Consider the following 26,484-nt stretch of genomic DNA (forward strand, 5'->3'; position numbering starts at 1 on the left):
CTTTTCACTTTGATCGGGACTGTAAGAGATTTTAGGCTCATGTGTTTAGAACCGAGTGCTTTAAATCAGGGGTTTTCAAAGTGTGGGAAGGAGAGCCTTCCCTCAGAGAACATAAGAACAGCCGCGCCCCCACTCCCAATTATTATTGCTATTATTATAATTACTGTTGTTGTTGCTATAATGCAGGGGCATTCAATTGCATTTCAAAGAGGTCCAGTACGAGAACATGTCATGAAATGCTCTGTTTTCTCTGTCTACCTTTCTCTTTTTTGAGCACACCATTTGAAATGACTCCGACTGTTTCTCTCGTCTTGTCTCGTCTCTGTGTGAGTTTGAATCTATCGTGCTGACTCACTGACTGAGTAGCGTCACCTCTTTAAAACATTAAGCAACAACTTTTAAAAACCTTTTTATCTTTATGTTTTAAACATTTTTAACATTTTCAACATGGTGGATAAATCCTAATATGCTCCCGGCAACACACTGAACCTCAGCTTTGCCTCCTTATTACACTCACCCCTACTTTAGTGGGAACAATGAGTGCGTCTTTGATGCACACAGGCGGATGATGCGGGGATGCAATGTAGACAGGAATAAACGCAGATCATACTCTGGCTGCAGCCTTTGCTTTTGATCAAAGTGGGGGGGGGGGGAGCCTCGCTGCGTGGAAACGGCCCGCTGAACGGACCTCTGTCGCCTGTCAGCGCAACTTAAATGATGCCGTTTAAAAACATAACAAATAAAGGGCGGTGCCGGCCGCCAGCGAACCGAGCCGGCCGTCAACGGCCCGCTGACGACCGGCCGTTCTGTGATTCTCCAGAACACACAGATGGCCAGTCTGCCCCTGGGTGGAGGTGAAGGGAATGAGCACTTTTAAAGCCTTTTTGGCGAGGTGGGGGACCTCGGTCTCCACAGAAAGCCAAAAGTGTGCAAGTGACACTTTACTCGTCTTTTTCTCGTTATTTTATTCTCATGCTGCGCCTCCCCTGAAGCTCTCTGGCGCCCCCCCAGGGAGGCCCGCCTCACACTTTGAAAACCGCTGCTTTAAATGAATGAATGACATTACATTGCATATAGCTGGCGCTTTTATCCAAAGCGACTTACAATTAATAGTAGAAGAAGTCAAATGGTGGATGTGTCTGTAGTAAAGTCTAATCTGTCTCTATTCTGACTCATTGTGCCCCCCCTCAGGCTCAGCCCCTATGAGTGGTACAACCCCCACCCCTGCCTGCGGGAGCGGAGGAATGTTCTGGAGAACCAGTACACGCTGGGGAACAGTCTGTGGTTCCCGGTGGGGGGCTTCATGCAGCAGGGGTCAGAGATCATGCCCCGAGCCCTCTCCACCCGCTGCGTCAGCGGGGTGTGGTGCGTACCCCACCATCATACCCCCACATCGTACCCCCCATCGTACCCCCCCATCGTACCCCCCCATCGTACCCCTGCATCGTACCCCCCCATCGTACCCCCGCATTGTACCCCCGCATCATACCCCCCCATCGTACCCCCGCATTCATCTCATCATCTCTCCGTGACAAAAAATGTAAACAAAAAATGAAGTTTCTCTGTGTTCACAGTTTACAATTATACATGCAGTACTTCATTTTCTGCCACCAGGGGGCCTCTCCAACAAATGACAAATGAAACCATTTACAAAGAGCTTTCTAATTGTACTTCCTGAGCGACGGCCACCAACCAGAGGTGGAAGAAGCCCTGAAAGGATTTACTTTAGTAAAAGTAGCAAGACTACAGTGTACAAATACTAAGTAACAAGAAACAGTCCTGCTTTCACGTTTAGGTAACGGTACAAAAGTATTATCATCAAAATATACTTTAGTTTCAAGTTTCAAGGCTTTTATTGTCATGTGTGCATAGCTACGGTGTAGCTATGACAAATCTTAGGTCACAGGCTCCTTCAACAGTGCAACACAACAAACAGACAAAATAGTACAAGAAAATAAAATAGAATATAATAGAAACAGAATATGATAGAAACTGTGCAGAATAGTCTATATACAGCAATTGGAACACTGATATACACGATAAATGTGAGTTGCAAACAGATGAATGTTATGTATGTTGTAACATTGTTATGGCCTGTGGGATAAAACTGTCCCTGAATCTGGTGGTTTTAGTCCTGATGCTGCGGTACCCCCTGCCAGACGGCAGCAGACAGAACAGTTTGTGGCTGGGATGATGGGGGTCTTTATAATCCTGAGGGCTTTCTTCCTGAGTAGAGGTCCTCCATGGGTGGCAGCTCCGTCCTGGTGATGTTCTGTGCAGTTTCACCACCCTCTGTAAAGTCTTACAGTTGAGGGCGGTGCAACTGCCGTACCAGGCCGTGATGCAGCCAGTCAGGATGCTCTCTACGGTGCACCTGTAGAAGGTCAGAATGCTCTCTATGGAGCACCTGTAGAAGGTCAGGATGCTCTCTATGGTGCACCTGTAGAAGGTCAGGATGCTCTCTATGGTGCACCTGTAGAAGGTCAGGATGCTCTCTATGGTGCACCTGTAGAAGGTCAGGATGCTCTCTATGGTGCACCTGTAGAAGGTCAGGATGCTCTCTATGGTGCACCTGTAGAAGGTCAGGATGCTCTCTATGGTGCACCTGTAGAAGGTCAGGATCCTCTCTATGGTGCACCTGTAGAAGGTCAGGATCCTCTCTATGGTGCACCTGTAGAAGGTCAGGATCCTCTCTATGGTGCACCTGTAGAAGGTCAGGATGCTCTCTAATGGCGCATTTCCACCACACGGTCGGCCTCGCTCGGTACTGCTAGGCCGCGGTGGGCCTTGTTAGGGCCGGCTCACTTCATGCTGCGCTTCCATTACAGTTTAGGAACTGGGGTAGTTACTATAGTAACGCAGTGTAGGCGGGGCGATCGGCTTTTTGGCGGGCGGAGCGACGCTGCATACAACTGCCGTGACGTCATCTTCAATGCGACACAACTCACAAAACACGCAACAATGGAGGATGTGGATGCCATCGTTTCCTTGTTTCTGTGTACGTGTTTTTTTATCACAGCAAGAAGGAACACTTTGTTTCGGAAAAGGCGGCTTATAGCAAGACGTAATACAGAAGAAGCTCATGGGAGACTTATGGCAATCCTACAATGCGGCAGAGACTACTCCAGCACGACTCAACGCTACTCGGTAAGCTAACGTTCGCTAACTAGCAATGTGTTTCACGCTCACTATACGACCAAAGTGTTTCAAGTATTTAATTAATTGTAGCTACCACTTTTACGTATTAAAATATGTATGCTTTTGTTTGTGTATTTAAGAAGTTAGGTCGCCGCCGCAGACCATGTGTTTGGATGCTCGACCGAGCTACCGAGTGGTGGGGTGTGATTGTTCCATCTTTCACAGACACTCAGTGGGTGGAGAACTTCAGGATGTCAGAGGAAACCTACGTCTACCTGTGCAACAAACTGCGGCCAGCGATGGAGGGACACAGCATTCCGCAAGTGTATACCTCTAAAGAAGAGGGTGGCCATCGCACTGTGGAAGCGCAACCAAAAACGGGCCCGGCACGACACGGCACGCTTAAACCGCGCTCCGCGCCATGGTGGAAATGCCCCATAAGGTGCACCTGTAGAAGGTCAGGATGCTCTCTATGGTGCACCTGTAGGTCAGGATGCTCTCTATGGTGCACCTGTAGAAGGTCAGGATCCTCTCTATGGTGCACCTGTAGAAGGTCAGGATCCCCTCTATGGTGCACCTGTAGAAGGTCAGGATGCTCTCTATGGTGCACCTGTAGAAGGTCAGGATCCTCTCTATGGTGCACCTGTAGAAGGTCAGGATCCCCTCTATGGTGCACCTGTAGAAGGTCAGGATGCTCTCTATGGTGCACCTGTAGAAGGTCAGGATCCCCTCTATGGTGCACCTGTAGAAGGTCAGGATCCCCTCTATGGTGCACCTGTAGAAGGTCAGGATGCTCTCTATGGTGCACCTGTAGAAGGTCAGGATGCTCTCTATGGTGCACCTGTAGAAGTTCTAGAGTATCCTGGAGTCCGTGTTGAACCTCCTCAACCTGCGGAGGAAGAAGAGCCGCTGTCGAGCTCTTTTGGTGATGGTGGTGGTGTGAAGAGACCATGTCAGGTCCTCAGTGATGTGGACACCGAGGAACCCGAAGCTGCTGACTCTCTCCACCGTAGTCCCATTGATGGCGATGGGGGCGTGTCCCTCTCTTCTCTGCTTCCTGTAGTCCACAATCAGCTCCTTGATTTTGCTGACGTTGAGATGGAGGTTGTTATCCTGGCACCAAGATGTCAGGTTTTCGACCTCCTCTCTGTACGCCGTCTCGTCATCGTCTGTGATCTGGCCGATGACGGTCGAGTCGTCAGCAAACTTCACGATGGTGTTGGAGCTGTGTGTGGCCACGCAGTCGTGAGTGAACAGGGAGTAGAGGAGAGGGCTGAGCACGCAGCCTTGAGGGGCACCGGTGTTGAGGATCAGGGTGGAGGATGTGATGTTTCCCACCCGCACTGCCTGGGGTCTGCCCGTCAAGAAGTTCAGGATCCAGTCACAGAGGGCGCTGTTGAGCCCGAGCTCTCTGAGCTTGATGGCCAGCTTGGAGGGCACAATGGTATTGAATGCTGAACTGTAGTCAATGAACAGCATTCTCACATATGTGTTCCTGTTCTTCGGGTCCAGGTGTGAGAGGGCAGTGTGGAGGGTGAGGGCTATGGCGTCGTCTGTGGACCTGTTTGCTCTGTAGGCAAACTGCAGGGGGTCCAGAGAGTCAGGGAGGGAGGAGGTGATGAATGATTTGACTAACCGCTCAAAGCACTTCATGATGATGGAGGTGAGTGCTACTGGGCGGTAGTCGTTGGGGCAGGTGATTATTGTCTTTTTGGGGACAGGAACGATAGTGGAGTGTTTGAAGCATGTGGGGACTACAGACTGCAACAGGGACCTGTTGAAGATGTCTGTGAACACCTCTGCCAGCTGAACTGCACACACCCTGAGAACACGGCCAGGGATGCCATCAGGTCCAGGAGCCTTGTGTGGGTTAACCCTTTTAAAGGATTTACACACATCTGCCCTGTTTAAAACAAAAGGGCAGGGCTCCTGGTCCTCTGCACCCACAGCCTGGCTGCTCTCAAATCGAACAACAAAAACAGTTCAGCTCATCTGGGAGAGATGCGCACGCAGACAGACCCGCAGCACCCCCCGCTGTAATCTGTCATTGTTCTTAGTCCCGCCCACATATTCTGGGTGTTACAGCCTTTGAAGTCAGACTCCACTTTGTCTCTGTATTGTCTCTTTGCACTGCTAATAGCTCTCCGGAGTTCATACCTCAATTTCTTGTACTCCTCTGAATCTCCACCTCGCCGGCTTTTGATTCGGGAATGTTAGTACAGCAGCGACGTGCAGTTAGGGGAGGCAGGGGAGGCAGAGCCTCACCTGTCATACTCCAATGTAACGGAAAAACAACTAAAGAAAAACTAAATAGTAATAATAATAAAATGTCTCCACTGATCTGTGTTGTAAGTGTGATTTCTGTATGATTCCAATCACTTTTTATAGTCAAAATCAGCACATTTGCCGAGCTCCGCTACGGGAGCGATGAGAAGAGAGGCAGGGACGTGCTCTGCCTCTCGTAAGCCCACAGTAACTTGCTGGAGCACGGGCACTAATTTAGCGCGGCCACTTATTTTGTGAGCGCGCTCAAGCCAGTTACTGTGGGGTGAGGTGAGGCACAGATGAGCTCTGCCTCACCTCAGAATGCATCACCCCACAGAAACTGGCTGGAAAGCGGGCCCTAAGCGCATGCCTGTTACCATCTCACTGTAGGTCAACAATGTAATGTTTGTAGATCCCTTTATTACATTTATCCTCGCCATCCATAGTCTCTAAAGAACTTATTTCACGTATATATGATATTTAGGCTCGCTGGTCTCACCATACAACGACAATGAAAAAAGCACCAGGGGAGGCAGCCATAACCTCTGCCGCACTGAAGGGGGCGCACGTGAGCCCACAGGTTCTTGTTGCTACTGTTATTCTACGCAGAGACGGTAGACACAAACAACAAACTAGACTTTTTAAACTACAGGAAGATAAGGAGGACTTTTACAAAAAAGTAATAGAGATTGTTGTCCAGCAGGATAATCCTTTTGTTGAACGGTCTGTTTAAAATGAATCGAAGCATCAGACTAAAAAAGCTTTTGAAAATAACCGAATATTTCGATTAAGGTCAAAATATAATATTTGTAAATGTGACTCAGTGAGTCAGTGCCTCACCAGCCATGAACCTCACCGCACGTCACTGTAGTACAGTAACCTTCGGTACCACATCATCGATGCATTTCCCAATGTAGCAGATGACCGTGTCCGTGTGTGTGTTGATATTATTGTCCTCAAACACACACCACTCAGTAGATTCAAAGCAGTGCTGCAGAGCGAGTCTGACTCCTCACTCCAGCGCTGTATAGTCCGTGTCACCGGTCTGCCCGTTTCAGTTTCTGCTTGTAAGCAGGCAGCAGCAGCACTGAGATGTGGTCTGATTGGCCGAAGAGAGGGCGAGGGAGACCCTTATATCCATGTAAAAGTAAAAGTACTCGTTATAAAGAATGGCACATTGAAAAAACATGTATTTTAAATTATTGTATTATAATTATTGATGCATTAATGTGTTCATCACTTCAAAATGTATGGTTTACAGTATTTGAATTACTTGACCTACAACAAGATTAACCTATGATAATATGGTTACATAACATGTATTTATCATAAGAACCTAAATCTGTAACCTAAGTAACAACTAACTATATATGTAAACAAAATGTAGTGGAATGAAAGTATAAAGTAGCATAATATAAAAATACCCATTTAAAATACAAATACCAATATTTTTTACTTAAGTACAATACTTGAGTAAATGTACTTAGTTACATTACACCAGGCAGACCCAGATGTTAGGGCTCCCTCAACAAAGCAATGGGATTGTTCCATTGGATTGGAAAATGTCAGAAAATAAGAACGTTACCAAACACATGATACTCACACCTTTAGTTCAGCAGGATCATCTCCACATATTAACACCTCTTTCTGATGTTTGAAGTGTAAATGCAACACCAGAATAAAAAGCTAACATTAGGCAGAAAACAAACTTCATAAATCCCATATGTGAAGCTTTAGAAGGTGTTGTCCTTTACCTATTTGATTTCATTTGTGGTTTATTTTATTCCTAATTTTCCTTTTATTTTGATTCCTTGTAAAACATGTTATTACATTTTTGAACAGTGTTCTTCGCAGCAGCTTGTCTTCAAATGTAACTCCAGTTCTCCTCTCCTCTCCTCCTCTACTCCCCTCTCCTCTCCTCTCCTCCACTCCTCCACTCCTCCTCTCCTCCTCTCCTCCTCTCCTCCTCTACTCCCCTCTCCTCTCCTCCTCTCCTCCTCTACTCCCCTCTCCTCTCCTCCTCTACTCCACTCCTCCTCTCCTCTCCTCCTCTACTCCCCTCTCCTCTCCTCTCCTCCACTCCTCCACTCCTCCTCTCCTCCTCTCCTCCTCTACTCCCCTCTCCTCTCCTCCTCTCCTCCTCTACTCCCCTCTCCTCTCCTCCACTCCTCCACTCCTCCTCTCCTCTCCTCCTCTACTCCCCTCTCCTCTCCTCTCCTCCTCTACTCCCCTCTCCTCTCCTCCTCTACTCCCCTCTCCTCTCCTCTCCTCTCCTCCCCTCCTCCTCTCCTCCTCCTCCTCTCTCCTCCCCTCTCCTCTCCTCTCCTCCTCTACTCCCCTCTCCTCTACTCTCCTCCCCTCCTCCCCTCCTCCTCTCCTCCTCTCCTCCTCTCCTCCCCTCCCCTCTCCTCTCCTCCTCTACTCCCCTCTCCTCTCCTCCTCTACTCCCCTCCTCCTCTCCTCCTCTACTCCCCTCTCCTCTCCTCCTCTACTCCCCTCTCCTCTTCTCCCCTCCTCCTCTCCTCCTCTCCTCCCCCTTATACTGACCGTACATATTTCACAGCAGTTTGAATGTAAAACAGTTCTCTTGTCTCTGATGTCTCTCGTGTCTCTGGTGTCTCTGGTGTCTCTGGTGTCTCTGGTGTCTCTGGTGTCTCTGGTGTCTCTCGTGTCTCTGATGTCTCTCGTGTCTCTGGTGTCTCTGGTGTCTCTCGTGTCTCTGGTGTCTCTCGTGTCTCTCGTGTCTCTGGTGTCTCTCGTGTCTATGGTGTTTCTCGTGTCTCTGGTGCCTCTGGTGTCTCTGGTGTCTCTGGTGTCTCTGGTGTCTCTGGTGTCTCTCGTGTCTCTCGTGTCTCTCGTGTCTCTGATGTCTCTGATGTCTCTCGTGTCTCTCGTGTCTCTGGTGTCTCTGGTGTCTCTCGTGTCTCTGGTGTCTCTCGTGTCTCTGGTGTCTCTGGTGTCTCTCGTGTCTCTGGTGTCTCTGGTGTCTCTGGTGTCTCTGATGTCTCTCGTGTCTCTGGTGTCTCTGGTGTCTCTGGTGTCTCTGGTGTCTCTGGTGTCTCTCGGGTCTCTGATGTCTCTCGTGTCTCTGGTGTCTCTGGTGTCTCTCGTGTCTCTGGTGTCTCTCGTGTCTCTGATGTCTCTCGTGTCTCTGGTGTCTCTGGTGTCTCTCGTGTCTCTCGTGTCTCTGGTGTCTCTGGTGTCTCTCGTGTCTCTCGTGTCTCTGGTGTCTCTCGTGTCTATGGTGTTTCTCGTGTCTCTGGTGCCTCTGGTGTCTCTGGTGTCTCTGGTGTCTCTGGTGTCTCTGGTGTCTCTGGTGTCTCTCGTGTCTCTCGTGTCTCTGATGTCTCTGATGTCTCTCGTGTCTCTGGTGTCTCTGGTGTCTCTCGTGTCTCTGGTGTCTCTCGTGTCTCTGGTGTCTCTGGTGTCTCTCGTGTCTCTGGTGTCTCTCGTGTCTCTGGTGTCTCTCGTGTCTCTGGTGTCTCTCGTGTCTCTCGTGTCTCTGATGTCTCTCGTGTCTCTGATGTCTCTCGTGTCTCTGGTGTCTCTGGTGTCTCTGGTGTCTCTGGTGTCTCTGGTGTCTCTCGTGTCTCTGGTGTCTCTGGTGTCTCTGGTGTCTCTGGTGTCTCTGATGTCTCTCGTGTCTCTCGTGTCTCTCGTGTCTCTGGTGTCTCTGGTGTCTCTGATGTCTCTGGTGTCTCTGGTGTCTCTGGTGTCTCTGGTGTCTCTCGTGTCTCTGGTGTCTCTCGTGTCTCTGGTGTCTCTCGTGTCTCTGGTGTCTCTCGTGTCTCTGGTGCCTCTTGTGTCTCTGGTGTCTCTGGTGTCTCTGGTGTCTCTCGTGTCTCTGGTGTCTCTGGTGTCTCTGGTGTCTCTGGTGTCTCTGGTGTCTCTGGTGTCTCTCGTGTCTCTCGTGTCTCTGGTGTCTCTGGTGTCTCTGGTGTCTCTGGTGTCTCTTGTGTCTCTGGTGTCTCTCGTGTCTCTCGTGCCTCTGATGTCTCTCGTGTCTCTGATGTCTCTGGTGTCTCTGGTGTCTCTGATGTCTCTCGTGTCTCTGATGTCTCTCGTGTCTCTGATGTCTCTCGTGTCTCTGGTGTCTCTGGTGTCTCTCGTGTCTCTCGTGTCTCTGGTGTCTCTGTGTCTCTGGTGTCTCTCGTGTCTCTCGTGCCTCTGATGTCTCTCGTGTCTCTGATGTCTCTGGTGTCTCTGGTGTCTCTGATGTCTCTCGTGTCTCTGATGTCTCTCGTGTCTCTGGTGTCTCTGGTGTCTCTGGTGTCTCTGGTGTCTCTGGTGTCTCTCGTGTCTCTGATGTCTCTCGTGTCTCTGATGTCTCTGGTGTCTCTGGTGTCTCTGGTGTCTCTGGTGTCTCTGGTGTCTCTGGTGTCTCTCGTGTCTCTCGTGCCTCTGATGTCTCTCGTGCCTCTGGTGTCTCTGGTGTCTATGGTGTTTCTCGTGTCTCTGTGTCTCTGGTGTCTCTGGTGTCTCTGGGTCTCTGGTGTCTATGTATGATGTCTCTCGTGTCTCTGGTGTCTCTGGTGTTATGGTGTTCTCGTGTCTCTGGTGTCTCTGGTGTCTCTGGTGTCTCTCGTGTCTCTGATGTCTCTGGTGTCTCTCGTGTCTCTGATGTCTCTCGTGTCTCTGATGTCTCTTGTGTCTCTGATGTCTCTCGTGTCTCTGATGTCTCTCGTGTCTCTGGTGTCTCTGATGTCTCTGGTGTCTCTGGTGTCTCTGGTGTCTCTCGTGTCTCTCGTGTCTCTCGTGCCTCTGATGTCTCTCGTGCCTCTGATGTCTCTCGTGTCTCTGGTGTCTCTCGTGTCTATGGTGTTTCTCGTGTCTCTGGTGCCTCTGGTGTCTCTGGTGTCTCTGGTGTCTCTGGTGTCTCTGGTGTCTCTGATGTCTCTGGTGTCTCTCGTGTCTCTGATGTCTCTCGTGTCTCTGATGTCTCTCGTGTCTCTGATGTCTCTGGTGTCTCTGATGTCTCTCGTGTCTCTGATGTCTCTGGTGTCTCTGGTGTCTCTGATGTCTCTCGTATCTCTGATGTCTCTCGTGTCTCTGGTGTCTCTCGTGTCTCTGATGTCTCTCGTATCTCTGATGTCTCTGGTGTCTCTCGTGTCTCTGATGTCTCTCCTGTCTCTGATGTCTCTCGTGTCTCTGGTGTCTCTGATGTCTCTCGTGTCTCTGGTGTCTCTCGTGTCTCTGGTATCTCTCGTGTCTCTGATGTCTCTCGTGTCTCTGATGTCTCTCGTGTCTCTGATGTCTCTGGTGTCTCTGTCTCTGATGTCTCTCTTGTCTCTGGTGTCTCTGGTGTCTCTGGTGTCTCTCGTGTCTCTGATGTCTCTCGTGTCTCTGGTGTCTCTCGTGTCTCTGGTGTCTCTGATGTCTCTCGTGTCTCTGGTGTCTCTCGTGTCTCTGATGTCTCTCGTGTCTCTGATGTCTCTCGTGTCTCTGATGTCTCTCGTGTCTCTGATGTCTCTGGTGTCTCTGGTGTCCCTCGTGTCTCTGATGTCTCTCGTGTCTCTGGTGTCTCTCGTGTCTCTGGTGTCTCTGGTGTCTCTGGTGTCTCTGGTGTCTCTGGTGTCTCTCGTGTCTCTGGTGTCTCTCGTGTCTCTGGTGTCTCTGATGTCTCTCATGTCTCTGGTGTCTCTCGTGTCTCTGATGTCTCTCGTGTCTCTGATGTCTCTCGTGTCTCTGATGTCTCTCGTGTCTCTGATGTCTCTGGTGTCTCTGGTGTCTCTCGTGTCTCTGATGTCTCTCGTGTCTCTGGTGTCTCTGATGTCTCTCGTGTCTCTGGTGTCTCTGATGTCTCTCATGTCTCTGGTGTCTCTCGTGTCTCTGGTGTCTCTCGTGTCTCTGGTGTCTCTCGTGTCTCTGGTGTCTGGTGTCTCTGGTGTCTCTCGTGTCTCTCGTGTCTCTGGTGTCTGGTGTCTCTGGTGTCTCTGGTGTCTCTCGTGTCTCTGGTGTCTCTCGTGTCTCTGATGTCTCTGGTGTCTCTGGTGTCTCTCGTCTCTCTGATGTATCTCATGTCTGATGTCTCTCGTGTCTCTGGTGTCTCTCGTGTCTCTCGTGTCTCTGGTGTCTCTCGTGTCTCTGGTGTCTCTCGTGTCTCTGGTGTCTCTGGTGTCTCTGGTGTCTCTGGTGTCTCTGGTGTCTCTCGTGTCTCTGATGTCTCTCGTGTCTGATGTCTCTCGTGTCTCTGGTGTCTCTGGTGTCTCTCGTGTCTCTGGTGTCTCTCGTGTCTCTGGTGTCTCTCGTGTCTCTGGTGTCTCTGATGTCTCTCGTGTCTCTGGTGTCTCTGGTGTCTCTGGTGTCTCTGGTGTCTCTGGTGTCTCTGGTGTCTCTCGTGTCTCTGGTGTCTCTGGTGTCTCTGGTGTCTCTGGTGTCTCTGGTGTCTCTCGTGTCTCTCGTGTCTCTGGTGTCTCTGGTGTCTCTCGTGTCTCTCGTGTTTCTCGTGCCTCTGATGTCTCTCGTGTCTCTGATGTCTCTGGTGTCTCTCGTGTCTCTGATGTCTCTCGTGTCTCTGATGTCTCTCGTGTCTCTGATGTCTCTCGTGTCTCTGATGTCTCTGGTGTCTCTCGTGTCTCTGATGTCTCTCGTGTCTCTGATGTCTCTCGTGTCTCTGGTGTCTCTGGTGTCTATGGTGTTTCTCGTGTCTCTGGTGCCTCTGGTGTCTCTGGTGTCTCTGGTGTCTCTGATGTCTCTGGTGTCTCTCGTGTCTCTGATGTCTCTCGTGTCTCTGATGTCTCTTGTGTCTCTGATGTCTCTCGTGTCTCTGATGTCTCTCGTGTCTCTGGTGTCTCTGATGTCTCTCGTGTCTCTGGTGTCTCTTGTGTCTCTGATGTCTCTCGTGTCTCTGATGTCTCTCGTGTCTCTGGTGTCTCTGATGTCTCTCGTGTCTCTGGTGTCTCTGGTGTCTCTGATGTCTCTGGTGTCTCTCGTGTCTCTCGTGTCTCTGATGTCTCTGGTGTCTCTCGTGTCTCTGATGTCTCTCGTGTCTCTGATGTCTCTCGTGTCTCTGATGTCTCTGGTGTCTCTGGTGTCTCTGGTGTCTCTGGTGTCTCTGGTGTCTCTGGTGTCTCTCGTGTCTCTCGTGCCTCTGATGTCTCTCGTGCCTCTGATGTCTCTCGTGTCTCTGGTGTCTCTCGTGTCTATGGTGTTTCTCGTGTCTCTGGTGCCTCTGGTGTCTCTGGTGTCTCTGGTGTCTCTGGTGTCTCTGGTGTCTCTGATGTCTCTGGTGTCTCTCGTGTCTCTGATGTCTCTTGTGTCTCTGATGTCTCTCGTGTCTCTGATGTCTCTGGTGTCTCTGGTGTCTCTGATGTCTCTCGTGTCTCTGATGTCTCTTGTGTCTCTGGTGTCTCTGGTGTCTCTGATGTCTCTCGTATCTCTGATGTCTCTGGTGTCTCTCGTGTCTCTGATGTCTCTCGTGTCTCTGATGTCTCTCGTGTCTCTGGTGTCTCTGATGTCTCTCGTGTCTCTGGTGTCTCTCGTGTCTCTGGTATCTCTCGTGTCTCTGATGTCTCTCGTGTCTCTGATGTCTCTCGTGTCTCTGATGTCTCTGGTGTCTCTGTCTCTGATGTCTCTCTTGTCTCTGGTGTCTCTGGTGTCTCTGGTGTCTCTGGTGTCTCTGGTGTCTCTGGTGTCTCTCGTGTCTCTGGTGTCTCTGGTGTCTCTCGTGTCTCTGGTGTCTCTCGTGTCTCTGATGTCTCTCGTGTCTCTGATGTCTCTCGTGTCTCTGATGTCTCTCGTGTCTCTGATGTCTCTGGTGTCTCTGGTGTCTCTCGTGTCTCTGATGTCTCTCGTGTCTCTGGTGTCTCTGGTGTCTCTCGTTGGTGTCTCGGTGTCTCTGGTGTCTCTGGTGTCTCTGGTGTCTCTGGTGTCTCTGGTGTCTCTCGTGTCTCTGGTGTCTCTCGTGTCTCTGGTGTCTCTGATGTCTCTCATGTCTCTGGTGTCTCTGATGTCTCTCGTGTCTCTGATGTCTCTCGTGTCTCTGATGTCTCTCGTGTCTCTGATGTCTCTGGTGTCTCTGGTGTCTCTCGTGTCTCTGATGTCTCTCGTGTCTCTGGTGTCTCTGATGTCTCTGGTGTCTCTGGTGTCTCTGGTGTCTCTGGTGTCTGGTGTCTCTGGTGTCTCTCGTGTCTCTCGTGTCTCTGGTGTCTGGTGTCTCTGGTGTCTCTGGTGTCTCTCGTGTCTCTGGTGTCTCTCGTGTCTCTGATGTCTCTGGTGTCTCTCGTGTCTCTGGTGTCTCTCGTGTCTCTGGTGTCTCTCGTCTCTCTGATGTATCTCATGTCTGATTTCTCTCGTGTCTCTGGTGTCTCTCGTGTCTCTGGTGTCTCTGGTGTCTCTCGTGTCTCTGGTGTCTCTCGTGTCTCTGGTGTCTCTCGTGTCTCTGGTGTCTCTCGTGTCTCTGGTGTCTCTCGTGTCTCTGGTGTCTCTCGTGTCTCTGATGTCTCTCGTGTCTGATGTCTCTCGTGTCTCTGGTGTCTCTGGTGTCTCTCGTGTCTCTGGTGTCTCTCGTGTCTCTGGTGTCTCTCGTGTCTCTGGTGTCTCTGGTGTCTCTCGTGTCTCTGGTGTCTCTGATGTCTCTTGTGTCTCTCTGGTGTCTCTGATGTCTCTGGTGTCTCTGGTGTCTCTGGTGTCTCTGATGTCTCTGGTGTCTCTGATGTCTCTGGTGTCTCTGGTGTCTCTGGTGTCTCTGGTGTCTCTGGTGTCTCTGGTGTCTCTGATGTCTCTGATGTCTCTGGTGTCTCTGATGTCTCTGGTGTCTCTGATGTCTCTGGTGTCTCTCGTGTCTCTGATGTCTCTCGTGTCTCTGATGTCTCTCGTGTCTCTGATGTCTCTGGTGTCTCTCGTGTCTCTGATGTCTCTCGTGTCTCTGATGTCTCTCGTGTCTCTGATGTCTCTCGTGTCTCTGATGTCTCTCGTGTCTCTCGTGTCTCTGATGTCTCTCGTGTCTCTGATGTCTCTCGTGTCTCTGATGTCTCTCGTGTCTCTGGTGTCTCTCGTGTCTCTGGTGTCTCTCGTGTCTCTGATGTTTCTCGTGTCTCTGATGTCTCTCGTGTCTCTGATGTCTCTCGTGTCTCTGATGTCTCTCGTGTCTCTGGTGTCTCTGGTGTCTCTGGTGTCTCTGATGTCTCTCGTGTCTCTGATGTCTCTGGTGTCTCTGGTGTCTCTGGTGTCTCTGATGTCTCTGGTGTCTCTGATGTCTCTGGTGTCTCTCGTGTCTCTGATGTCTCTCGTGTCTCTGATGTCTCTCGTGTCTCTGATGTCTCTGGTGTCTCTCGTGTCTCTGATGTCTCTCGTGTCTCTGATGTCTCTCGTGTCTCTGATGTCTCTCGTGTCTCTGATGTCTCTCGTGTCTCTGATGTCTCTCGTGTCTCTGATGTCTCTCGTGTCTCTGATGTCTCTCGTGTCTCTGGTGTCTCTCGTGTCTCTGGTGTCTCTCGTGTCTCTGATGTTTCTCGTGTCTCTGATGTCTCTCGTGTCTCTGATGTCTCTCGTGTCTCTGATGTCTCTCGTGTCTCTGGTGTCTCTCGTGTCTCGTATTGCATTCTGTTAAAGTTGCTATGACTTTAGGTGGTTATTTTTTTATTGTGGTTATTTCATCTATATATTATCACAGGGGCAGCGCTCGCTCATGTACAGGAGAGTACTTATTTCAACAAAAGGTTAGATGACCCCAGGAAAAAAAGTATATACACTGTATTTATATGTTAGATGTTATTATCATTATTATATATACTTTTATAAAAAGTATATATAAATGTATATATATTTATATTTGCTCAGTTTACCCTGTTTCATCTGTCTGTCTGTCTAACATGTCTACAGTATACACAATGTTTCTTGGGAGGGTGGGAAATAATCATTGATATTTGGTGTGTTTGATCAGCATCCTGCTCCTCTCTGCTGCCTGACTTTATGTTACCTAAAGACTCCTGACACTTCCTGCAGTGCTCTCCATCTGTCTGCTTCCTGCTTTCCATCTGCAACTCTTCAATAAGAAAGAGAGAGAAGTGAAACGTGAGTGAGGGTCTGAGAGCGTCTCAGGTCAAAGGTTAAAGCTGCTCTTCGTCTGTCCTCTCAGGTGGGCGTTCACCCTCATCATCATCTCATCCTACACGGCCAACCTGGCAGCGTTCCTGACCGTCCAGAGGATGGAGGTTCCCATCGAGTCTCCTGATGATCTGGCTGATCAGACCAACATCCGGTATGGAACCATCCACGGAGGCTCCACCATGACCTTCTTCATGGTGAGACAGGGAGAAATGTTTCTATTGTTTCAGGGGAGGGAGATTGTGGGGGGGGGGGGGGGGGGCGGGAGCTAGTGGTTGCCGGAGCTGTTAGAACTGATAGCGCCGGAGCCTCGCAGCGGGGAAACTGAAACTGTGGAGCATGATCCTACTGACTTTTAAAGATGAAAAGAACATCTACACATGCTTATTGTAGTTGTAAGTGCAATGCCTTGCTGCCTGTAGCACCATCCTTGATGGAGCATATGTGTGGGCTGGACCTTTATAGTTTAATTTACAGGAAAGGAGTGAGCAGAGGGTAGAGTTGTCCATTCTTGTTCTGTTTTCCGTGACTATCTTCCTCACCATGCTGAACACCCTCTCAGACTCTCAGAGACGCGCTACCATGGAAACCAAACAATGGTGTAGCTGCATTGAAGTCCGAGTGGAAACTCGGACTTGTGAGTCACAGGTCGTGAGTCACAAATGTACTCACGACTCGTGAGTAAATCTGATTTAGTCAGAAATCGTGAGAAATGCGGGACAAATATGACCCTGGGAGGAAACCGGGAGAGGGCAATGAAATCGGGAGTCTCCCGTGAAAATCGGGAGGGTTGGCAAGTATGGGTGGGACTGTAGGGGTGTTGGGCCTTCACGTTGGACCCAGCATGTTATACTCTTGGTATACTGTGCAACAATATGACAGAAAGTCATTCAAAAGGATTTCATTACTGAGAGTTCAGCTTTTAATGGCAAAAAAAAAGATAAAAGTGTTCTGGTTGAAGCCCACCCCCCAATACAATGCAGTTGGTTATAACATCAATCACAGCGATCAACAGAGTTGAAATCAGACACGTTTCAAGACAAAGATGGTCAGCTTTAATACAGTCCGCCATACGATACATTTCAACTTTGTATTCTTCTTTTTTCTGTTATTAATTTTAATTACTTCAAAAAAGAATGTTCACTTGTTATTGTTTGGCCAACATTACAGGTTTTGTGTGTTCTATTCATTATACAGAGCCCCTAAAAAAAACCTTCTCGTCGCACACCGGCACGTAATAGCTCTGCACCTCTGGCCAAAATGTTCTTAAATTTAAGTTCTAGTTTGAAATATTACTCAATTTATTCATGGCTTGTAATTTCCACACATAAACATAATATTCTGCATTAACTGGTGGTCCCCTGCGTACACCGCTCACTTTCTCATACGCACCAGAAAGATTTGTTCTACTGTTTGTCCATGTCCCCTTAGTCAGGCTTAGTGGCTGTGTACGTTGATGTTGTATATTTTTAAATGAGCTGCTCATCAATATATGATACAAAAAATATTATTACCAATGAGGATGTTTTTCCTAATAAAGTCTCCGCCTCTTCCAAGGAACGAGGGGACCGTGCGGCAGAGTTTCAGTTTCAGTTTCTTTCACCGGTCAAGATGTCCGTTAAAGTTGAAATCTTCCGGACAAAATTAGAAAAGTGCCGGTCAAAGGTCTTCTTTGTTATTTATTGAGCTTTAAAACAAATGAATAACGACTCTATAGGCCTATAATAATATAATAAAACACGGAGGACGGTGATCTTTTTTTCTCCCCCTCTTGACTTGATCAGAGCACGGCTCCCCTCTCCTGCAGGGGGGCGTGGTCAGCAGAATCAGCCCCGTAGACAGCAAACAACACATAGAGCGAAATGAGGCATGGCTAAAATGCATGATCTGTTTGGTATTTTGAAAACAGAAACGTATAAATATACCTTATATAGGTATGGCCCTACAATATATCATTTAAATATAGCATGATAGGTCCACTTTAATGTAATTTGTGGTAGAACAATTGTAATGTGCAAGATTTCCTCATCTCATTTGTGTCTGTTATAACATTTTTAAAGTCTAAAACAAAATAGAAACTTTATTCTAATCCTATGTGAAATAGTTTGACTAAAATTACAAAATGATTTGTTTTTTTCTGCAAAGTTCAGTATAATCGGATAACTAAAAACTTACATTAGAAAAAGGACTAAGACTGTATTAAAAAAAGCTGAAAAAATGAAGAGAAAACATTTGGACAAAGACTAAAATATAATGACTCTTGGTCCACTAACACTGGACTCAAACACTTGAAGTCATTGTGTAAACTGTGAGGTATAAAACCCCTGCTGTGTTCCTGCAGAACTCTCGGTACCAGACGTACCAGCGCATGTGGAACTACATGTACTCCAAGCAGCCCAGCGTGTTCGTGAAGAGCACCGAGGAGGGCATCGCCCGCGTCATCAACTCCAAGTACGCCTTCCTAATGGAGAGCACCATGAACGAGTACTACCGCAGCCTGAACTGCAACCTGACCCAGATCGGAGGCCTGCTGGACACCAAGGGATACGGCATCGGCATGCCTCTGGGTGAGTGGCCCACCATCACAGGCCTCTATGAATGTGTGTTACTGCTGACTGGTGAATGTTAAAAACTGTTTGAGGGCTGGTAATGGGGGGTCGAGGGGTCCATTTACCATAGAATGACCTTTACATTTTGAAAATGAGACCATTCGGAGAAGAAAGAAAGGAAAATGTCTCAAAGGCAGAGACACACACTTTGGTGGTAGCAATTTTTTCATCCGACAAATTAGATAAACTCTAAACATAATGCTTGTTAGGTTGTTTTTTATTTCCTCCTAACACTGCCTGGATTTTTCAGCTGCACATATAATACAAAAATACTCCATAAGCAAATCAGAATTTAAGACAGACTTTAATAAAGGGGAATATCTTTTTATTCATTTAACCTTTATTTAACCAGATAAAAAGCGTTGAGATAAAATCTCATTTACAATGCTGACCTGGCCAAGAAGGCAGCAACGTTACACATTTTTACACATAACACAGACATATAAAATACAGAGAACACAACTAAGTAAACAAAAAACAAAAAACAAAACGAAAAGCAGTCACTACATTGTGCACATTTGGAACAGTAAGAAAAGTTATTACTACTTATTACTGCAAGAGCAGCTGGTGGTAAGGACTTCAGACAACTTCAATTTAAAACAGGCTATAGGGACAAGTGCCCTCAGTTTGAGGCGTGATTGAAGGTCATTCCAAGACCAAGGACCATAATGAAAAAGACTCATTTTTCCAGCCTCAGTCCGCACAGCAGGAACCTGACAGCAATCCAGAGTCCGAAAGAGCGACAGCTCAGGCAGAGAGCAAGCAATCCAGTCACAGCGAGGCACCAGCACAAAACAACGCAAAACATCCCAAAAACTTTTAAAGCTTTTAAAACGTTTAAAAGCGCAGCAGACCAATTAAAAAAACGGGTCTAAAAAGCTAAGTAAAAATTATAAAATGTCAGTATGCACAAGAGGTAGTCAATGCCAAAAAACGAGAATGAGACAAATACTAACAGAGACAAATCAACGTGCTGCCATCTTGGAACGTGCTGCCATCTTGGAACACACACCTGAGTGTGATTGTTATCATATAAAGCAAGTGGATACAGGAAGCATCAAACATGGTGAGACAAAAACAAGCAAACATTACTCAGCAATGATTATCCCCACAGACACTGCCATATGTGGTTTACTTTGTTGACTGCCCAGTGGAACATCAACCTATAAAATAAGGAAGAGCTGTGTTAAATATCAATCATTCTGTACTGTGTAAGGCAACATTGATCTCTATGAAGAGAATACAACATGTAAAACAGTTCATTTGTTTTTAAGGTAATGTAATGAGTGTCGAGTGTGTTGCAGTGTACTGACTGGATACTGCAAGGGAGTTGATTCATTGTACTTGTAAGTTTCTTATGGTAAAAAACTATGCCTATGTAATTGCCAGAAAGATTTATGCATTATTCTGTCAGTGGGACGTTGTGATTGGAAAAGCTTTAAAGCTGGTCTTCATACAAGTTTAACTGTCTCCCTCTGGGTTTTACGGGGCAAGTCGATAAGATTGTGATCTAATTCCCTGAAATTATCGTCAATTTGTTGATCACAGTTTTCTGGATCAAAATGGGGAATATCTTCAAATATAAACTCAAGCTCTTCCAGGCGAGACACTGTGTGGGGTCTGAACTTGTGAGGGCAAAACTAAGCTAGCATTAGCATGGACGTGTGCACCGTGCTAAAGCTATTCCTGGTGATGATGTAAGTAAGTATAGGTGCTGAACAGCTGTCATCACGCTGGATGAAAGCACCATATCTCAGTGGCTCAGAAGCACATGGGGCAGAATATCTCATCACTATCTGTTTCAGAGAGAGGGGAAGTCAGGGAGCTCTGGGTGTTTCTCAATGTCGAGGAGGCTTGCTGCAGAGGCGGAGGAGCTGACTTTGTCTCCAAGGATTATGGGTCAGTTGGAAATGTTACAGCTAACCTATCATCAGGGAGGAGTGAGAATCCAAGAAGCCCGAATCAGAGCAGCTGAACGACTGTGGTGCAGCAACACGTTCAGATGAACAGTTCCTCCTCCTGTGAGCCCAGATCTACCCCTGCGGTCTTTAAACAGAGCATGGCTTTGAATGAGCTGCCTGACCTTCAGGGAGAGGAGCAGCAAACTGTGCTCTAAGAATCTACAGGTGCTTTTTCTCAGGCGGTTTTCCTTCGAAGGCGAGGCTGGTTGTTCTGTAAACAATAAGAACAAGGTTAACAGAGGGTCTTTAGATGCAGTTTGTGCATCACACCTGTCATTATGCAGTAATTATATGTCTCACCTGCATTCACTGAAACGGGGGGATACTTATTGTAACCCTAGTTATATAAGCACAGGCGGAGCCCTCTACTGGACTCTATGGGTACTACTCTCTATCATGCTGTGCGTGCTTTCACCTACTGAATTTACGTAAACGTAGCCGACCAATCGGGGCGAGCCTACCTGAATGCGCACGCAGGCCCACAGTATATAAGGCGGCTACACCCGCCGCCCCACTATCCTATACACTCTTCAGCGAGCGGACTAGGAAAGACAGGGCCCCTAGGTAGAGGGCTCCGCCTGTGCTTATATAACTAGGGTTACAATACGTAACCCCCCGTTATATCTCACACAGGCTCCGCCCTCTACTGGACTCTATGGGTACAGTGGGCGGAGCCCCGATGTATAAACGCCCTGTCGTCCGACAACATCGACCCACCACACCGTCCCTGACCGGCTTTTGGCTAACATCCACTGCATCCCCACTTCCTCCCATCCGGTTGTAACCGTGGAGAAGTCGGGGCCGCAACTTGGATAAGACACACTCACACACGCTTACCTCGTGTAGAGTGTGCATGGAAAAAATTGTGCGGAGACTCCGTCTGGAGCCTACCGCGCACCATGTTCCCCAGGTCCCTCAGGAGCATGGGAAAACATAAGTGCACCACGTCCCCCACACTCACACACGCTCCGTGTAGAGTGGGCATGGACAATAGTGAGGAAGGCTCTCCCAGCCTGCCCATAGGCAGGTGGGGAGAGTCCTCCAGCCCTGTATGGGGCTGATTGCGCACCATCACAGACGAGAAGGAGCCAGAAATGTCCAGGAGATAACATTTTATGAAGGGGCCTGGCGTAGACCAAGACGCCGCTGTGCATATATCTTCTACACTCACGCCGCTGAATAAGGCTGTTGACACAGCCACAGCCCGTGTAGAATGTGCACGGACCCCAGTGGGGAGGGCTCTCCCCGCCCGTCCATAGGCATGTGTAATGCACCAGCATAGCCATCCTGTTAGGCGCTTCTTTGAGAGGGCTTTTCCAGCCACACCATCCCCAAAGCACACAAACAGTTGTTCAGTGCGCCTAATGGCAGCCGCGCGCTCTACATAGCATGCTAGCGCACGACAGTGCTTTCAGGGAGGAGAGCTCCAGAGGCTCAAATGGTTCTGTGACCAGAGCCTCGAGCACCAACGGCAGGTCCCACTGCGGGGCGGAGGCGTGCACTACTGGGCGCAGCCTCCTGACCCCCTGCAAAAACCGCGCCATAAGCGGCTGACTGAAGGCTGATCTGCCTCCAAATCCCTCATGGCAGGACGAAATGGCTGCTGCATACACCTTAATTGTGGAATGAGCCAGCCCCCTGTCCACCAGTATCTGTAAGTAGGTAAGAATAGAGCCCAGCGTGCACGACAGAGGCTCTAGACTCCTTCCTTCACACCATCGCCGGAATCCCGCCCACTTTGGCCTGTAACAAGCTGTGGTGGATTCTGCTCTTGCTGCTTGGATAGTCTGAATAACGTTATCAGACAGCCCCACCTGTCTCAGCCTGTCCCTCTCAGGAGCCAAGCCTGGAGAGGTTGGCCCAGAGTGGGTAACGTCCCTATTGCACCTGCTTCCTGAGACAGCGCTCCCCAGACCTGAGGAATCGCCCAGGGCTGGCCCACCATCATCTGTGTTACCCCCGTGTACCACGGCGCCAGGCGGCGATCTGGGGCCACCAGGATGATTGACAGCTGTTCCCGCCTCACCCTCTCCAGGAGGAGGGGCATATGGTGCAGCGGTGGAAAGGCGTAAAGCAGCTTTCTTGGCCATGGCTCGTGTGCAAATGTGTCGACCCCAAGGGCGGGTTGTCCCACCGAGCCAGGGAGAACCACAGGGCACAGTGGCTGTTGCGCCGATTGGCGAACAGGTCCACCTCTGCTCTCCCGAACTGAGTCCAGACCTGCTTCACCACCTCCGGGTGAAGCCTCCACTCGTCTGGCAGGGGTCCGCCTCTCGACATGAGGTCGGCCCCCCTGTTCTCCCGTCCCGGGATGTGCAGGGCCCTTAGAGACAACACAATCTGTGAAACCCACAGCCACAGGTTCTCTGCTGCGGTCAACAAGGCTATTGAGCGGACTCCGCCCTGCCTATTGATGTATGCCACTGTGGTGCGGTTGTCGCTCCCTACTAGCACATGTTTGCCCTGTATTAAGGGTTTGAAGTGCTGCAGGACCAACATCACTGCTTGCAGCTCCAGGAGGTTGCTGTGCCGCACCTCTGCCAGAGGCCAGCAACCACCCACAGCTCTCTCTAGGCACGTCCCCCCCCCCCCATCCTGTCACTGAAGCGTCTGTGAAGACTGTGATATAGGAGGTTACCTGCCCCAGTGGAGCTCCCCTCCGCAGATTCTCTGGGGACCCCCAGAATCGGAGGTTGCTCTCTACTGAGGGGGGGGGATGGTCACCAGACGTCGTTTGTGTCTTAAGATCTAAACGAAGGCCGGTAAACCACCTCTGCATGCAGTCCGAGTGGCACTACGGAGTGAGCAGCCGTCATGAGCCCCAAAGTCTGCATGATGATCAAAGCTGTCACCGTCGCCCCCTGACGCAGCCTGCAGACTGCCCGCAGCAGGGATGCCTGTCTGCTTTCTGTCAGGGTGGCACGTAGTCTGCCTGCATCGAGCATCACCCCCAGATATTCTACCTGCTGGTGAGGTATGGGGGAGCTCTTCTTCCAATTGACCGCAACTTCTTTTTCAACCCAACTTGGTTAGGTGTAGGATCAATTGGGCTGTGTGAAACATTGCCCATTCCCTGGACCTGGCCATAACTATGAGGTCGTCCCTCATGCCATGGTCCCGCAGCGGTTGCAGCGTCGTGGCTGAACGTGCGTGGGGATAGGGAGTAGCCGAACGGCAGTCTGTTGTACTCGTAGGCTACCCCCTGGAAGGCAAAACACAAATACTTTCCGTGTCTTGGAGCAATTTCGCCATGAAAGTAAGCGTTCTTCAGGTCGATGGTTGTGAACCAATCGCCTGGCTGCACCAGTCCCAGTAACTGTTTCATAGTTAACATATGGAACTTCTTGCATGCAATGTGCTGGTTCAGGCATTGAAGATCCAGAATGGGCCTGAATTCTCCTGTCTTCTTGGGAACCAGGAAGTACAGGGAATAGTGCCCCTTCTCTCTGATTTGAGAGTGCACATGCCGAGAGGAAACCTATCTCCTCCTGGGATGACAGATTTGCCTCTCTCATGCCTCTGAACGGAGGAGGGATGCTGCAAAACTGGAGTGAATAACCCAGTCTCAGTGTCCTGTCCATCCGCTCTGTTAATACACCACTGCTTTTCCATTCCCCATAACATTGTGTTAGGGGATGTGCAATCAGCTGCGGAGCCGCAGCTATGAAGCTGTGGTACTCTCTGGTGGCCCACTCCACCGTCAAACCCTCCATAAAAGGAAGTTTGACCCATGGGGGTCTGACACAGAAAGGGTCGTTTTTCTATAATGCAATTTCCACTCAGAGAAAAAAACGGCCGATTTTTCACTGAGGTCCCTGAACGCACCACGGCACGCTCCCGTGAGAGCGCGCGCTCCGCCATAATGCTGTTTTCTCTTAGAGAGAAAGAGGCATTAATCGGAGCTTCTTCTGTCCATGAACGCACCGCGGCCCGCTCTCGGGGGGGGGCCGCGCGTCGTCATAATGCCGTCTCTTTGAAACGGACATTATGGGGAAATGTGGAATGTGGAGAGATATGACTCTTACTCTGGGATAAATGCAATCGTTTTTACTAAATGCATTTTTCACACACACACATCACTCTAGAACTAGAGTTACACTACGTAACCCACCGTTCTTGCAACAGGGCCTCTTTTCGACTTTCTGTTGAAAGGAAACCTATCTCCTCCCAGGATGATAGATTTGCCTCTCTATTGCCCCTGAATGGAGGAGGGACGCTGCAAAGCTGGAGTGAGTAACCCAGTCTCAGCGTCCTGCCCCTCTACTCTGTCATTACACAGCTGGGCTTCCATTCTCCACAAAACTGTGTTCAGGGGACATGCCAGCAGCTGTGGAGCCACAGCAAAGAAGCTGTAGTATTCTCTGGTGGCCTACTCCGCTGCCAAACCTTCCATAAAAGGGAGTTTTGGCATGGGGGCTGACACAGAAAAAGGGCCGATTTTCTACTGACGTTCTTGAACGCACCGCGGCAGCTCCCTGTCAAATGCCGTCTCTTTGAAACGGACATTATGGTGAAAAGTGGAAATGTGGAGAGAGATGACTCTTACTCTGGGATAAATGCAATCGTTTTCACTGAATGCATTTCTCACACACACATCACTCTCTTGAACCCGCACAGTGCTTTGACAGCACTACGGTTTATTCCACTCACGTGCACGCGCCCACCTGCTGGCTCCTATACTGGAGTTTACAGAGGGGGCGGGGAGTGTGGGACAGTGTTCTTTCCTCTGGGGGTGAGAAAGAAACAGCCTACTCCTCAAGACCAAGGAGATCGATCCAAAGAGCCCTTCCGTAAACACGGGGGCTCCCAGGAGATCAACACGGTCCTTTTTGGAAAGTGCCATGCGGCGTGATCGCTCACCGGGATATCACACGGCAGACAACGGCGGCGGCCACGATCAAGCTACAATAATCGCTCTGATCTGGTGAGGTGGGGGCATCTCCAGCAATGAGCGAGATGCCCAACACACCCGTGTTTATTTGCAGTTGCCCTGTCACGCGGTAGCGTGGCAGAGCTCTTTTCAGCTCCCTGCCCAGCCTGCTGCCCGCTGGGAGCAGCTGCGCTCCGCCGCCATGGTCATCACCTAGGGCGGTGGACCTCCATGGACCGAACCCGGAAGTGCCCGACAACGGCAAATGGAGCCATCCGCCCCGCTGGAATGGCGAACGTGAATGGCGAACGTGAATGGCACCGCCTCGGCCATATCCTGGTCCCCCAAACACTCTAAGCAGAGGTGGTGGAGATCGGTGCCCGCGATCAAACCAGGGCAGGTGGGGCATGGCCGAGCTTCCAGTAATGGTGAGTCCATTTTTAGTTTCTTTTAATCTTCTAATCTTCGTACGTTTGAACTCTTCGGTTGTCAGCTCGTCTGAAGAGAAAAAGGATAGTGGGGCGGCGGGTGTAGCCGCCTTATATACTGTGGGCCTGCGCGCGCATTCAGGTAGGCTCGCCCCGATTGGCCGGCTACGTTTACGTAAATTCAGTAGGTGAAAGCACGCACAGCATGATAGAGAGTAGTACCCATATAGTCCAGTAGAGGGCGGAGCCTGTGTGAGATATAACTGTTTCCTGTGATGAGTTCAGGGCAGCCAGGCTCAGGCTCTGTTATGGCGCATTTCCACTACACGGTCGGCCTCGGCCACGCTCGGTACGGCTCGGTACGGCTCGGTACGGCTTGGCCGCGTTGGGCCTTAACAGGGCCGACTCACTTCATGCTGCGCTTCCATTACAGTTTAGGAACTGGGGTAGTTACTATAGTAACGCAGTGTAGGCGGAGCCGTGACGTCATCTTCAATGAGAACTCCAGAAAAACAACACAGCCGTTAGCTGTTAGCACTCAGAGCTCACAGCTCCTTATATATGTTCAGAAACTCGACAAAAGTTAAACAAGTACACACCACAGACTGCCTGTCATGGTGAATACAGTCGCTGCTTTATTTATGTCTGTATAGGCCGTTGTTGTGAGTGTGGACGGTCGGAGCATATACTGCGTTAGCTTAGCCAATCTCCATCTAGAAAAACACGCATTTTAAAAGGTTTTTCGCCTGCCGTCTGTCTGCAGACTTGACAAAGCATTAATTCATGGTTTTTACTAACCGGTATCAGTATGTTGTTACTTCGGCATCATTTTGAAACGTGTATTACAATTAAATCACGGTCAAATATGTCCATCTTGTTGTAGTTGTAGCCCCCTTGCCAGCGATCCTCTCTCTAGTTTAGCATACTCAGCCCGACTCAGCCCTGTTTGTTGGCCCCGATAGAACCACAATTTTGTCGGGCCAGAAAAGAGGTGAAAAAGTGGCCCCGGGCCGGGCCGGGCCGTAACTAGGCCTAGTGGAAGCGCAACCAAAAACGGGCACGGCACGACACGGCACGCTTAAAGCGAGCTCCGCGCTGTAGTGGAAATGCGCCATTATATTCCAATAGAATAAATGGAATGCTCCATGGTTGTGAGGTTCAACAGG

General features: G+C 49.5%; 1 protein-coding gene across 1 annotated transcript in view; it reads left to right on the forward strand.

Annotated features, from left to right (window-relative positions):
• LOC117479225 (glutamate receptor ionotropic, kainate 5-like) overlaps positions 1-26,484 on the forward strand; it is a 154,017-nt gene that overhangs the window by 112,017 nt on the left and 15,516 nt on the right. Inside the window, 3 exon segments of the mRNA XM_034126249.1 lie at positions 1,192-1,365; positions 15,482-15,647; positions 17,792-18,017. Of these exon segments, the coding sequence (XP_033982140.1) occupies positions 1,192-1,365; positions 15,482-15,647; positions 17,792-18,017 (566 nt within the window).

The sequence above is a fragment of the Trematomus bernacchii genome, unplaced genomic scaffold, assembly GCF_902827165.1.
Source record: "Trematomus bernacchii unplaced genomic scaffold, fTreBer1.1, whole genome shotgun sequence".
In the NCBI taxonomy this organism is placed as follows: domain Eukaryota; kingdom Metazoa; phylum Chordata; class Actinopteri; order Perciformes; family Nototheniidae; genus Trematomus; species Trematomus bernacchii.